At 33.0% G+C, this 12,031-nt stretch overlaps 1 protein-coding gene across 3 annotated transcripts; it reads left to right on the top strand.

Moving 5' to 3' along the window:
- Nucleotides 1-8,195: 8,195 nt before the first annotated feature.
- On the top strand, nucleotides 8,196-10,755 carry LOC114378122. Of its 3 annotated transcripts, XM_028336666.1 has the most exons (3): nucleotides 8,196-9,097; nucleotides 9,303-9,450; nucleotides 10,240-10,755. In XM_028336666.1, exon 1 carries the CDS (start codon nucleotides 8,394-8,396, stop codon nucleotides 8,919-8,921), a length of 528 nt encoding a protein of 175 aa, XP_028192467.1. In that variant the 5' UTR covers nucleotides 8,196-8,393; the 3' UTR covers nucleotides 8,922-9,097; nucleotides 9,303-9,450; nucleotides 10,240-10,755. The 3 variants fall into 3 exon arrangements, with proteins under 3 accessions (XP_028192467.1, XP_028192468.1, XP_028192469.1); XM_028336667.1 differs by lacking the exon at nucleotides 9,303-9,450; XM_028336668.1 differs by lacking the exons at nucleotides 9,303-9,450; nucleotides 10,240-10,755 and adding an exon at nucleotides 9,183-9,294.
- The last annotated feature ends 1,276 nt before the right edge of the window (nucleotides 10,756-12,031 follow it).

The raw sequence follows: 12,031 nt of genomic DNA, 5'->3' as shown, positions 1-12,031 counted from the left end.
TTAACTTTGTTTAACCTTTGTCACATATTCCTAAATTTTCCTTTATATATCCACTATTTTCTAGCAACACCAAACCTCAGTGCCTAGTTCTTCCTGTCTATTAAATTAAATATAATGAATAGTATTTGTTTTGAGTAAAATAATCAACAAGTGATATAATGAATAGTAAAATATAATATTGGTTATTTTTAAGATATTAATAAATAAATATTAGAGATTAAATTTTTTGATTAATTTAAAAATTGGTTAATTGTGGTGGTTTCAAAACCCATGGAAAAAGCAAAAATTAAATAAGAAAAAACATTGTGGCGGTTAAAAATTACCACAAATTTATCGACAAAAATACTTGTGTTTAACTAAAAATTGTCACAAATATTTTTTTTATGTCTATAGACCTAATGGTTAATTATGACCGTTGGAAATGCAACTTGTGACAGTTAAAAATTGTCACAAATTTTAGTTTTTTTTACAATGAACTATGTTGTAGTTTTCATCTAAAAGTTGGTTGGTATTGGATTCAACTGGTTCCTAAACAGAAAGATTGTAACTTGAGTTCAATGTTGTAAGTCATGACAAATTGACAATCTAAAAGAGTATCTTGTTATCTTTCTCCCTTTTTTTTAAAAAATATTTTCAAATCTTCATATTTGATAGCTAAAAACACGAGAGCATTGAGCAACTCAAATAAACCAACTTAAAATTTTGTAGCAAATGAATGAAGGTGATTCAATGGTTTTCATTTAGGCATGTGACAATAACCATTAATGTGTTCAATAAGCAGGAAGTCATTAGTTTCACTAGCAAGGTGACGGGTGGGAGACATTCTCATGGATACCAACCAATAGTTTAGTATGGTTTTGAGTTTAGACCGTTTCCCCCAGTCTTAGCTTCTATAGAATGGTTGTCTTCCCTCAGACCCAAGAGGAATCAAGACCTACCATCGAAATCCTCTACTCATAGTCGTTCATGTAGGAAACTCTTTGTCAGTCGAGATATGTTCTTACCAATGGAACCGTTTAAATTGAAGTTGAAGAAAGAAAATTTGTAGGCACAATTGATGTTGATTTATAGGGTGAGAAAGTTCATCTGATAGAGACGTCTAAGTGCATTGTCATACTTGCATTATGAGGCCACAACATAATTCTCTTGTATTTTGAGTAGACATATCATAAAAACAGATTCAAAGACATGACAATGATTAGAACACGAGAATAAAGACAAAATCATGTCGCTATAAAATTAGTGAGCCTAAGCTAGCTAGCAAAAACATCCAAACTATATTGGCACCTTTTTGCTAACCAACTAGAGACACACCTAATAACATTAAGAAAAAAAGAAAGGAAAAAAAATACAACAAAGGGGGATTGAGCCAAAACACATGGACAAAATTAGGTGAATCTATAGGAAGGGAGAGCAAATCTATTGCGCAAACACTTGCTCCTAATAAAATCGGGAGCTGAGTCCCACAAAAAAAACCCAATCGAGAAGCAACTCCTTTATTAACAAAGAGATCGACATAAGTGTTCCCTTCTCTAAAAAAATGTGAAACATGCATAATCCTATCTTTACAGGAGAATAAACCGTTTAACCACCAAACTCTTATTTTTCAGGACTAAATACAAAAGTTATCGAATAACAATAAAAAAAGTCTATTGAAGATGCATAAAACACATAAATATTGAATCATATCATGATCAATATGATAATAATTAGTTATTATATATGGTTACCAAGATAAAAATATATTTTAGGATCATATTATATGTTATTAAATAATTAGCCATTAACAATTTAACATGGTATATGAACTGGAAAAAAAAAAGAAAAAAAACTCGATTGGGTCAAATCGGACCAACTCAGTCCAGGTCACTGGGTCTGACCAAATCTGGCCGGGTTAATGCGGCTAACTGGGTTGATGCATTTTCGGTCCTTCACCTTAATCAAATTGTCCAGGCCACTGGATCCTGGTTGAACTGGTCTGATCGACTGGATTAGATCGATTTTTATAACTATGACATTGATACAACAATTGTCACTAAACGTAGATCCAAAGTGCAAGATGAGCACCCAAACATCGATATAAGAAATATATTAAATTTTCAAAAAATCATTTTGTTTGCCTTTAAACATCCATTTATGTTGTTTTAAATTTCAATTGTAGGATGTTACTAGAAAATCATAGACACAAGCTAGCATGGGAAAGGGCTCGATGCTCTCACCATGCAAAGATAAGGTGGTGCGTTCGATATAGTGGTTTTTGAGATATGTGAGAGAGTACCATAGGTATGCATACACTGGATTAAATTAAAAAAAGAAAAAAAAACACCAAGCGACATCGTTTCTTTTCCTTCTTGATCTCCGTTGTATAGTACCTTATCGCGCCCACCATCTTCACCACAACATCCTTCTTGCACTTTTTGTCGTTGGACGCTGACAATAATCCTGTGCCACCCTCTTTTCCTGATGAGACAGTACACCACAAACAATTAGGACACCAATGTGAGATTTTTTCGGTTTTCTGATTTGGATGTAGTGCACGATAGGCTGACAATCTTTGAAGTTGAGAGCTCGATGGACACCTTAAATAGAGTCAGTGCGGCCGATGACAGTGTCGATGCAGAGGACTGTGGTGCGGAGTCCGTGGATGCATGATTTGGCAAGGTCAACCTCGTGATTCTCCAAACAATGTCTACCCTTTCTCTCCTCAACATCTCCGACATCATAAGGGAGGGAGAAGTAATCTTAGATCTGGACAATAGGAATGGGAAAGTGATATACTCTAAATGGAAAAGAGGGATAGGTCTTCACCATCTAAATCCTGCAAGTTTGATAACCAATGTTTATCTCGTGAGACTCAACTGGATGCATCTAATGGTTCAAATGTTACAAAACCTTTAACCAAAATGCTTCTAGATCTGGTATGATATACTCTAAATGGAACAACTTGATCATGTTTTGAATTCTCATATTCTAAAGTGATTATATTTAAAAGAACAAAATGAAGAGAGATTTTCAATCAAATTACTTTAGGTTTCTTTTTGGGTTTTGAAGTGCTTTGTTCAAGAATTCGATCCAAAGCATTGCCACTATCAAAAGATGTATTATCTTCATTTCTTGGATTCATTTGCTTAGCGACCTAAAATTGTTTGGGTTAGAATTTGTATTGAATGAAATTGAGACTGGGAAGAAAATTTTGTATTCTTACTTCAATCCTTCCAAAAGCAATTATAGATGCCATTAATTTTTCTTTAACTACTAGGACATGTTTCGGGGGTCTATCTTCCATTGCTTTATCTTTTCCTTTCGAATCCTTTTTTGGTGATGGAATATCAATGACCTTCCAAGGTGTGATAAGTTAATTATTGAAATAAAAAAAATTAGGACACCAATGTGAGATTTTTTTGGTTTTCTGATTTGGATGTAGTGCACGATAGGCTCACAATCTTTGAAGTCAAGAGCTCGATGGACACCTTAAATAGAGTTAGTGCAGCCGATGACGGTGTCGATGCAGAGGATCATGGTGCGGAGTCCGTGGATGCATGATTTGGCAAGGTCAACCTTGCGATTCTCCAAACAATGTCTACCCTTTCTCTCCTCAACAATATTTGGTGGTCTTGTTGGTTGAAAGAATAAAAGTGAGTGCTCAAAATCCTCTAATGACATTTTTAAAAAATAGTGAGGTTGATTCATGCTATAAAAGGGTTTATTTTTGTTATGCATATGTGAGATGCTCAAATTTTTTACTTATGCTGGAGAGTAGTTTGTCTTTTCCTTGGCTCTTGTTGTTGTTGAATAATGAGATCAGTTGCAACTTTAGTTTCTTTAGTAGGTGAATGTGAGTCAAATGCTAGAACTGATGAGAAAAGCTTGTTAAGTATACTTCTTCCTTATAACATAAATATGCATCACTGATTGATTATTTAAGAAATTTGATCAAGCTTCATCATCCTCTCTTATTCTGCATCATGACAATAATAAACTGCTTTTCTGTCTAGTATTGATTCAAAGTTCATATGCCTTTATGTACTACTTTGGGACTTGTATTTATAGCCTGATTTGGCATCTGTATAAGTGAAGGAAAATAACTTTATCTAATTTGAAGATGCAACACTAATTAATCTTCTCCTTTGTCCAGGAAACACAACTTCAAAGTGTCTCTCACTCATTGAAGACAAAGTCCTATTCTGAACCAGTGGGTGGAAGAAGGCAGATAAGTCACCAAACTTCAGCTCGAAGATCTCGTTTATCGCCTCACTCAATTGTGTCGCTTCTCACATGCCCTGTTACTCTATCCAATCATCCTCATTGTTTTGTTAAATGATTTGTAACTTTTGATTATTTTTTTAAATGTTCATCCTCATTATTTTGTGAAATGATTTGTAACTTGATTATTTTGTTTAAATATTCATACTCATTGCTTCGTTTCCTCTTATCGGTTTCTTCATTTTGATTTAGTCGTTGGAGTTCCATCTCATGTTCCTGTAATTTGCCAAAAAGAGTGGCAAGAGACATAGAAAAAAGATCTTTACTTTCAGAAATAGCAGTTACCTTGGGCTTCCATTCCCTACTTAAGCATCTCAAAACTTTATTAATTAAATCTTCATTAGGAAAGATTTTTCCTAAGGAGGCAAGGTGATTAACTATGTGTGTGAATCTTTTTTGCATGCTTTGAATGTTCTCATTTGTGTTCATCTTAAGGAGTTCATATTCATGGGTCAATGTATTAATCCTAGATCTCTTAACATCAGTGGTGCCTTCATGTGTGAGTTGTAGTGTATCCCAAATCTCCTTTGCATTTAGACAGTTTGAAACTCTAAAATATTCATCTATTCCTAGAGCAGAAGTAATAATATTTTTGGCTTTAAGATTATATTGGACTCTTCTTCTATCTTCTTCAGACCATTTATCTCTAGGTTTTTCTATTTTTGTGCCTGTTGATGTGCTTCCATCTATTATGGAGGGAACATAAGGTCTTATTTCTATGGCTTCCCAAATGTTGTAGTTTATGGCTTCAATAAAGATTTGCATTCGGGTTTTCTAGTAGCGGTAACCCTTACCATTAAAGATAGGTGGCCTATGAAAGGAGTTTTCTTCGGGAAATAGAGAATTTGAGGAGGTCATGAATCTTGAAGTTGTGAAACTTTTTACAAGAAACCTGCTATGATACCACTTGTTGGATCAAGTGGCCTCGGAATAATTAAGAAGTGGGGGTTGAATTAATTATGAACGTGTCTTGACTAATTAAAAATTTATCCTTCTTAATGTTACTAAATTCAATTAGGCTTTACTACTAAGTTATGAGAAAGTAAAGAACATAAACAATAACTTAGACAAAAGTAAAGCGGAAATAAAAAGTGCACAACGGAAAGATAAAGAGTGTAGGGAAGAAGAAGACAAACACAAGATTTATACTGGTTTAGCCACAACCCGTGCCTACGTCTAGTCCCCAAGCAACCACCGGTTCTTGAGATATCCAATAACCTTGTAAAATCCTTTACAAGCAAAGATCCACAAGGGATGTACCCTCCCTTGTTCTCTTTGAATAACCAAGTGGATGTACCCTCCACTTGAACTGATCCACAAGAGATGTACCCTCTCTTGTTCTCAGTATTACAACCCAAGTAGATGTACCCTCTACTTGTACCACAAAGGATGTACCCTCTAATGTGTTAAGACAAAGAATTCTTAGGCGGTTAGTCCCTTGAATCTTTGTAAGGAGAAACAAAAGATATCCCAGGCGGTTAGTCCTTTGAAATATTTTGTTTAAAAGAAAAAGGAAGAATCAAAAGAATTCTCAGGCGGTTAGTCCTTTGAATCTTTTGGCAAGAGAGAGAAAGAATGAAGAAGAAGAATATCACAATTTTTTGGCCAATGAACTTTTCTTGAATAAAGAAAGTATTGAACAAAAACTCTTAGAATAATGCTTTGAATGAATAAAAGAAATCTGAAAGTTGTTTCTTTAAAATTCGTGTCATGGTCACATATTTATAGTCATTTAATGACTCAAGTTAAAAGTTTATGACTCTTGCCAATTTCTTCAAAACTAGTCATTTTTTAAAAGTTGACTCTTTTGAAAACTAATCACTTTAAAAGTTGTGACTCTTTTGAAAACTAGTCACTTTAAAGGTTGTGACTTTTGAAAAATCTTCAGAAACTAGTCACTTTAAGAATTGTGACTTTTGGTAATTTAATTTTTAAAATAAGTCACTGGTAATCGATTACCATCATAGTGTAATCGATTATACATCAACAGATGTGACTCTTCATGTTTAAATTTGAAAATTAAAACGTTTAGAAACACTGGTAATCGATTACAAGTATTGTGTAATCGATTACACAAGTTTGAAATGATTTGAAAATGTTTTATCACAAGTTATGACTCTTGAAATTTGAAATCTAACGTTTTAAAACATTGGTAATTAATTACATGCTTATGGTAATCGATTACAACTTTGTAAATCAGTTTGAAAAGAATGTTGACTACTGGTAATCGACTACTGTCTTCTGGTAATCGATTACCAGAGAGTAAAACTCTTGGTAAAAGATTTTTCTTTGAAAAATTCTTTTGAACAAAATTGTGTTATTCAATATTTTGAAAAACTCTTTTAATACTTATCTTAATTGAGTCTTCTCTTGAATCTTTACTTCAATCTTGATTCTTGAAACTTGCTTTGATTGAGCAACTCTTTGATTCTTGAAACTTGTTTGGCTCTTGATTCTTGACTTGAGTCTTTGGCATCATCAAAAGAATCTTGAAAAACATTGCTTCCACAAAAATAAAACCTACTAATAATAAATAACTAATATAATTGTCTTATAATATTAGCTTACATTAATTATTGGAATATAAAATTTCAGCACCTATCACATAAACTAATTATATTTTTTTATTTGTAATGACTTGAGTTTATATTATGAATCATTGTATTTGTATGACTTATTCAATTGAATGACATCTAAAATTAGTTTTAAATTTAAAATTAGACAAAAATATGTAAAAATATATTGTTGTAAAGTAATAGTTATTTTTAGAAGACGAAAATGAGACAAATATACATTGTCTTATTGACCTTTTCCGGTCATGCCTATTGAAAATAATCACTTATATATTATTTGGTTTTAAACATTATATATTTAGATAAGATTAAATAATCTTTTAGTTTTTTATTTTAACTTTATTTTTTATTTTTTTTAAATCACTTTAATAATTTCACATCACTTTATTAGATCAATTTATCATATAATATTATATTAATATATACAAAACAATTTAGAAGAATGCATAAAAAGGAGCACGATCCGTGTGAAGACACGAATATCATACTAATGTAAAGTCAAAATATTAGGGGGGAAATATAGGTTAGACTAACCCGCAAGGTGAAAAATCCATCCCATAATTTTTATCAAAACAAAAGATAAATATTCTAATTAAAAATAATTTAATTGCTCCTCATCTAATTATTAATACAAGACTTATTTTCATCAAAACTATTATAATATACAAAACTATCCAACAAATTTGCCTATAACATAATTCTCTAGTACGTACAAGAATTAATTAGACAAATTCTTAATTAATTATATAATATTTTAAGGGCTTAAATATATTTTACTCTCTTTGGAATAAGTGAGTTTTGATTTTAGTAGTTATAATGTTTTTTCTTTGATTTTATTCTTAAAAAAATCTCAAATAATTATTTTTGTTTTCTATTATCATGTAACACGCTTATATATGCATATTTTTAACAAAAAGATTATTAACCATTTCAGATGACATCCAGATTATGTCAACATATGTGATACTTCTGTGTTTTGAAAAAGAAAATTAAATAGATGTTGTTTACTTATCTCAAAATGAATGTTGTAGACCCAAAACAATTAATTATTTTGAATTTTGAAGAGATGAAAATGAAAGAAAAATATTTTACTGGAACTAAAATAAAATTCACTTATTTTATAGTAGGATCCCAAAACAGTATTTTAGACTTTAGAAAAATGAAAAATAGAAAATAAATTATAGCTAGAGACAAAAATCAAAATTTGTTAACTTTATAAGACTAAAAACATTTAAGCCGACATTTTAGTTACCAAGTTTTAATTAAGGGAAAAAGAATGAAACGTGGCAGCCAAGTGTGAAACTTATACTAAATTTTCTTACACAAATTATCATTCTCTCCTATTTTTGCGCAACCAAAGATACCATAATAATTCCAATAGTAGTATGGATGACATTAAAGAGTAAGACGTAAAGACCAAATTTTTTAAGGATTAATCCTAAGAGAAATCTGAAATCCGACCGCATAGAGTGAAACACACACACACACGGTCACTGCCCAGATTGGTCCACAGAACAAAGAACACAGACAGCAGCAAGGTCAAAAAAATTGTTTCGAATGGCAAAAGAAGAGGAACAACAACAACCCACTTCACCGATGCACCCACCTTACGCTTACACCATAATTCTGAACATCTTCAGCAAGAGAAGAACATGGGCGTGTCTATTTCTATTGGTCTACGGCACCCTTTTGACTTCTTCGTGGAACTTCCTCAAATCCACGCTTTCTTGGTACAATCTGCAGGTTGAGTCCTCCACCACCTCGGCGTGGCCTGCACTCTATGCTTCAGTGCTTCTGGGCACCGTGTTTGGGGTACTTTCCATGGTGGCGGCGCTGGTGGTTATGGTTCCCGCGCTGGTGGTGACGTGGATCACGATTGTGGTGCTTCTGGCCTTCTTTGGGAAGCCTAAGAGGACCCTTGTGGTGGAGGGGAGGAAGATTACGAGGGAGATTTTCGGGTTTGTGATGAGGACTCTGCTCAAGGAAGGGAATTTTGTGGCTGCGGTTTGTGCTGTTTTGGGGTACTTTGCTCTTGTTAGAAGGAATGGGACTCAAGGTGGGGTTGTTGTTGTTGGTGAATCGTGAGTGATTGGTGTTTGGTGGAGTGGTTGTTACATGAGTTGGTAAAGTGTCTTAATTTAATCTCTTTTTTTCGTGGGGCGCTTAGAGTAGAGGTTGATTACAATAGGTGAAAGAAGGAACTTTGCAAAATGTTACTTACTGAGATATGTGTAGATGCATAGCTGCTTGATGATGACAGGGTAAATCCCTTCCTGTGTATGCTCTTGATTATTCATTAATTCTTACTACCACTTACAAGCTGATTTTTTTTTTCTGAATTTATAGATATGTGATTGTGCTACTGAAGTTCTTGTACTCAATTTTGCTAATTGTTTATCAAATGTTTCTGAATTTGGAGTGTTCAACTTTGGATTATCTGATCGAGCAAGCGTTTGTGCCTTTTAGGTTTTACGCTTGAGAGATTGTGGACAGTACGATTGAGGATGATTGGGTCTTTGATCCTTGGACCCAGCATAAGTGGTTTTTAGAGGGCATACTCAATAAATAGGAGTGACCTCTTTTGGTCATGTCAGGTCACACATAGTAGAGCTCTGTAAGATTATGTCTATTATTCCTGATATTGTATTTAATATTAGAATATCATGTTTCCTATTAATCGGTAATTGATTCATGTTGTAATCTCACAAGCTCATTGATATTACTTGAGTTCACTGGCTTTAGGAATCTTCAGCGAGTGAATTCGCTAGCGTGAACAAAATCAAAACTTAGAACCCAAAAGAGGGGGGGGGGGGGGGGGGGGTGAAAATATCTGAGGTGTGGGGGATCTTTGGTATGAGTATTCTAGTCAAATTATTAGGGAGTTGAGTCAAAATGACTTCACTGAGAATCTGATTAGAGTTTTCAAGTTAGCTAAACCTATTGAAAAGACAAAGGGATGTCCCTTAGTTGTCATGCCTAGACAGCAGAAATACCATGTTGTCTCTAGCAAAACATGAATTATTCAGAAACAACTTCTATTCGAAGCCAAGTTTTGGTTGGAACATCCTTAGAATAGCAGAGTTAATCATTGAACCATTCCCAAATTATTTGGTGATAACAAACAACCACCCATCTTACCACACTCGTGGCCACGATTTCACATTTTCACCAAAGATATTACCAACTAGTCAATGTTGTTGTTATCAGTATCTGAAAATAAATGTTTCTAACAGAGAAGATTTTATGTATGGACCCCTTGGCATAAGATATGTGGGCTATTGATATAAGGAAGAGAGAGAGGGAGGGAGAAATGTATGGTTGTGAACTTGTGGTGAAATGTCTGTAAATAACAACATATTTGGCATCTGAATTCTGACTATTTATTATTCTAAATTCCTGACAGGGTTTATTTCACTGATATTGGGGTCAATGAAGTTGTTTTGAAAGTTATCAACCACCAGATTCTTTACTCCCAATTGTTGCAAACATCATGGAGAAACGCCTTCCATCTCATCACTTTATTTGTCCTCAATTTTCTTCTTTGCTCTACTAGCCCAAATACCCCTGAAACGGAGTAGCTAAATTACTTGGAAAATGGGGTCCAAATCTTATTTGGAAAGACATATAATATTTGAATTTGGAATTTGATGTCTTCTTGCACATGCCCAACCCAACCACACTTTTGTTGCAGATTATCTTTGATTGCTACTTCTTCTGCAAGCAAGCAAGACAGACCAGAAAAGATTCATTTGCTCCACATGGACTCCAAACTTTCTTTTCCCCTTTTCTTTTTCAATTTTGGTAAAAAAATTGATAATCTTATCTAAGTATACCTTTCTACAGTTCTATCAGCACTGGATTCGTTGTATCATTGATTGTGATTTTTATTTTTATTTTAAAGTTGACATAACTAAGTTTACCTGCATGTTTGACAATAACTTAATTTGTAAAAAAAATACTAGTTTCTGAAAATCCTTTTAGAAATACAAAGAAGTAATTATTATTTTTTAGATAAGAAGCACCAAATTTATCATAGTATATATAGATTAATCAGAAGTAAATAAAATAATGTAAAAAGGAGACAAGTCTCCGTAAGGACAAAAATATATATCCTGGTTTTAATAAGAGTGGAACTACCCCAACACCCAAAAGCCGAATAAAAGAATCTACTAATCTGCACAGAATCAATCATTAAAAAATAACCACAAGTAATTGTATTCCTTTCTTAAACGTATAGATCTAGAGAAACTTTATACTGTTAATTGTTTCTTTGCTTCATTCTAGTGGCAAGTGTCCCAGTGCCTGTTGTCATTACAATATACTGAAGTAGGTAAAATTAAGCATGTGATGTATTTACCGACACTCCCTTATTTCTGCAATTTTGTTTTTTGGGGGTCCATTAATAATAAATTTTGTTTGAATAAACTTTTTGATAAATACTTATTAGAAAAAAAAAGTAAAATGAATAAATTTAGAAGCTAAAATCCGCACCTTAGTAGTTCTTGGAGAAGATAAATGAAATTTTTTTATATAAAAAAAAAATTAAGTGCGTAAGATGATTTAGTTTATAGGAGAATTTTGGTTCATTTTATCATTTTATTTTTTCTGCATATAGATAAAATTATTAAAATAAAGTCTAACTATTCATAGGTTTGGACTTGGTAAGAGTTTAGAAAAATAAGCCCAATGTAAGCCTGAAAATGAAAGGTTCACTAAATCACTAACAAGTCATAACTAATAACTAATAAAAAATACAAATGGTCATTTGTTTCTTTTAACAAAGCGGTTTTTCAGTTTTTTGTTACTTTGGGGTCCTTTGATTTACCATAGTGATTTCTCTAGTTTCATGAATTTTCTATGGTCGTTGGACTAGGGAGTTTCTTTGAAACTGTTTTAGACATTAATGCCCTAAAGACTCGCAATGCAACGGTCAAAAGTCAAGCATATGATCACTCATAGACCAAGCCAAACCAAATTGGACATTTACAAGTGATATATAGCTACCAAAGGAGCAATAATGGCTGCAATGTTATTGTCACGCGGTGTGAGTTCAAAAAATTATTTTGAAGCAACGACAGAACAAGTGAAATAGAAGGTCTTGACTGAAATTGAAGTGCACAATACGGTCAACACATGCCATATGTAGTGAAGAATCTGAATTATTTTAAGTTGTTAACCCTTGATCTCATTATTTT

Source organism: Glycine soja, chromosome 12 (genome assembly GCF_004193775.1).
Source record: "Glycine soja cultivar W05 chromosome 12, ASM419377v2, whole genome shotgun sequence".
NCBI classification, from domain to species: domain Eukaryota; kingdom Viridiplantae; phylum Streptophyta; class Magnoliopsida; order Fabales; family Fabaceae; genus Glycine; species Glycine soja.
The sequence above is the reverse complement of the archived record's forward strand: the minus strand, read 5'-3'. Positions and strand labels throughout refer to the sequence as shown.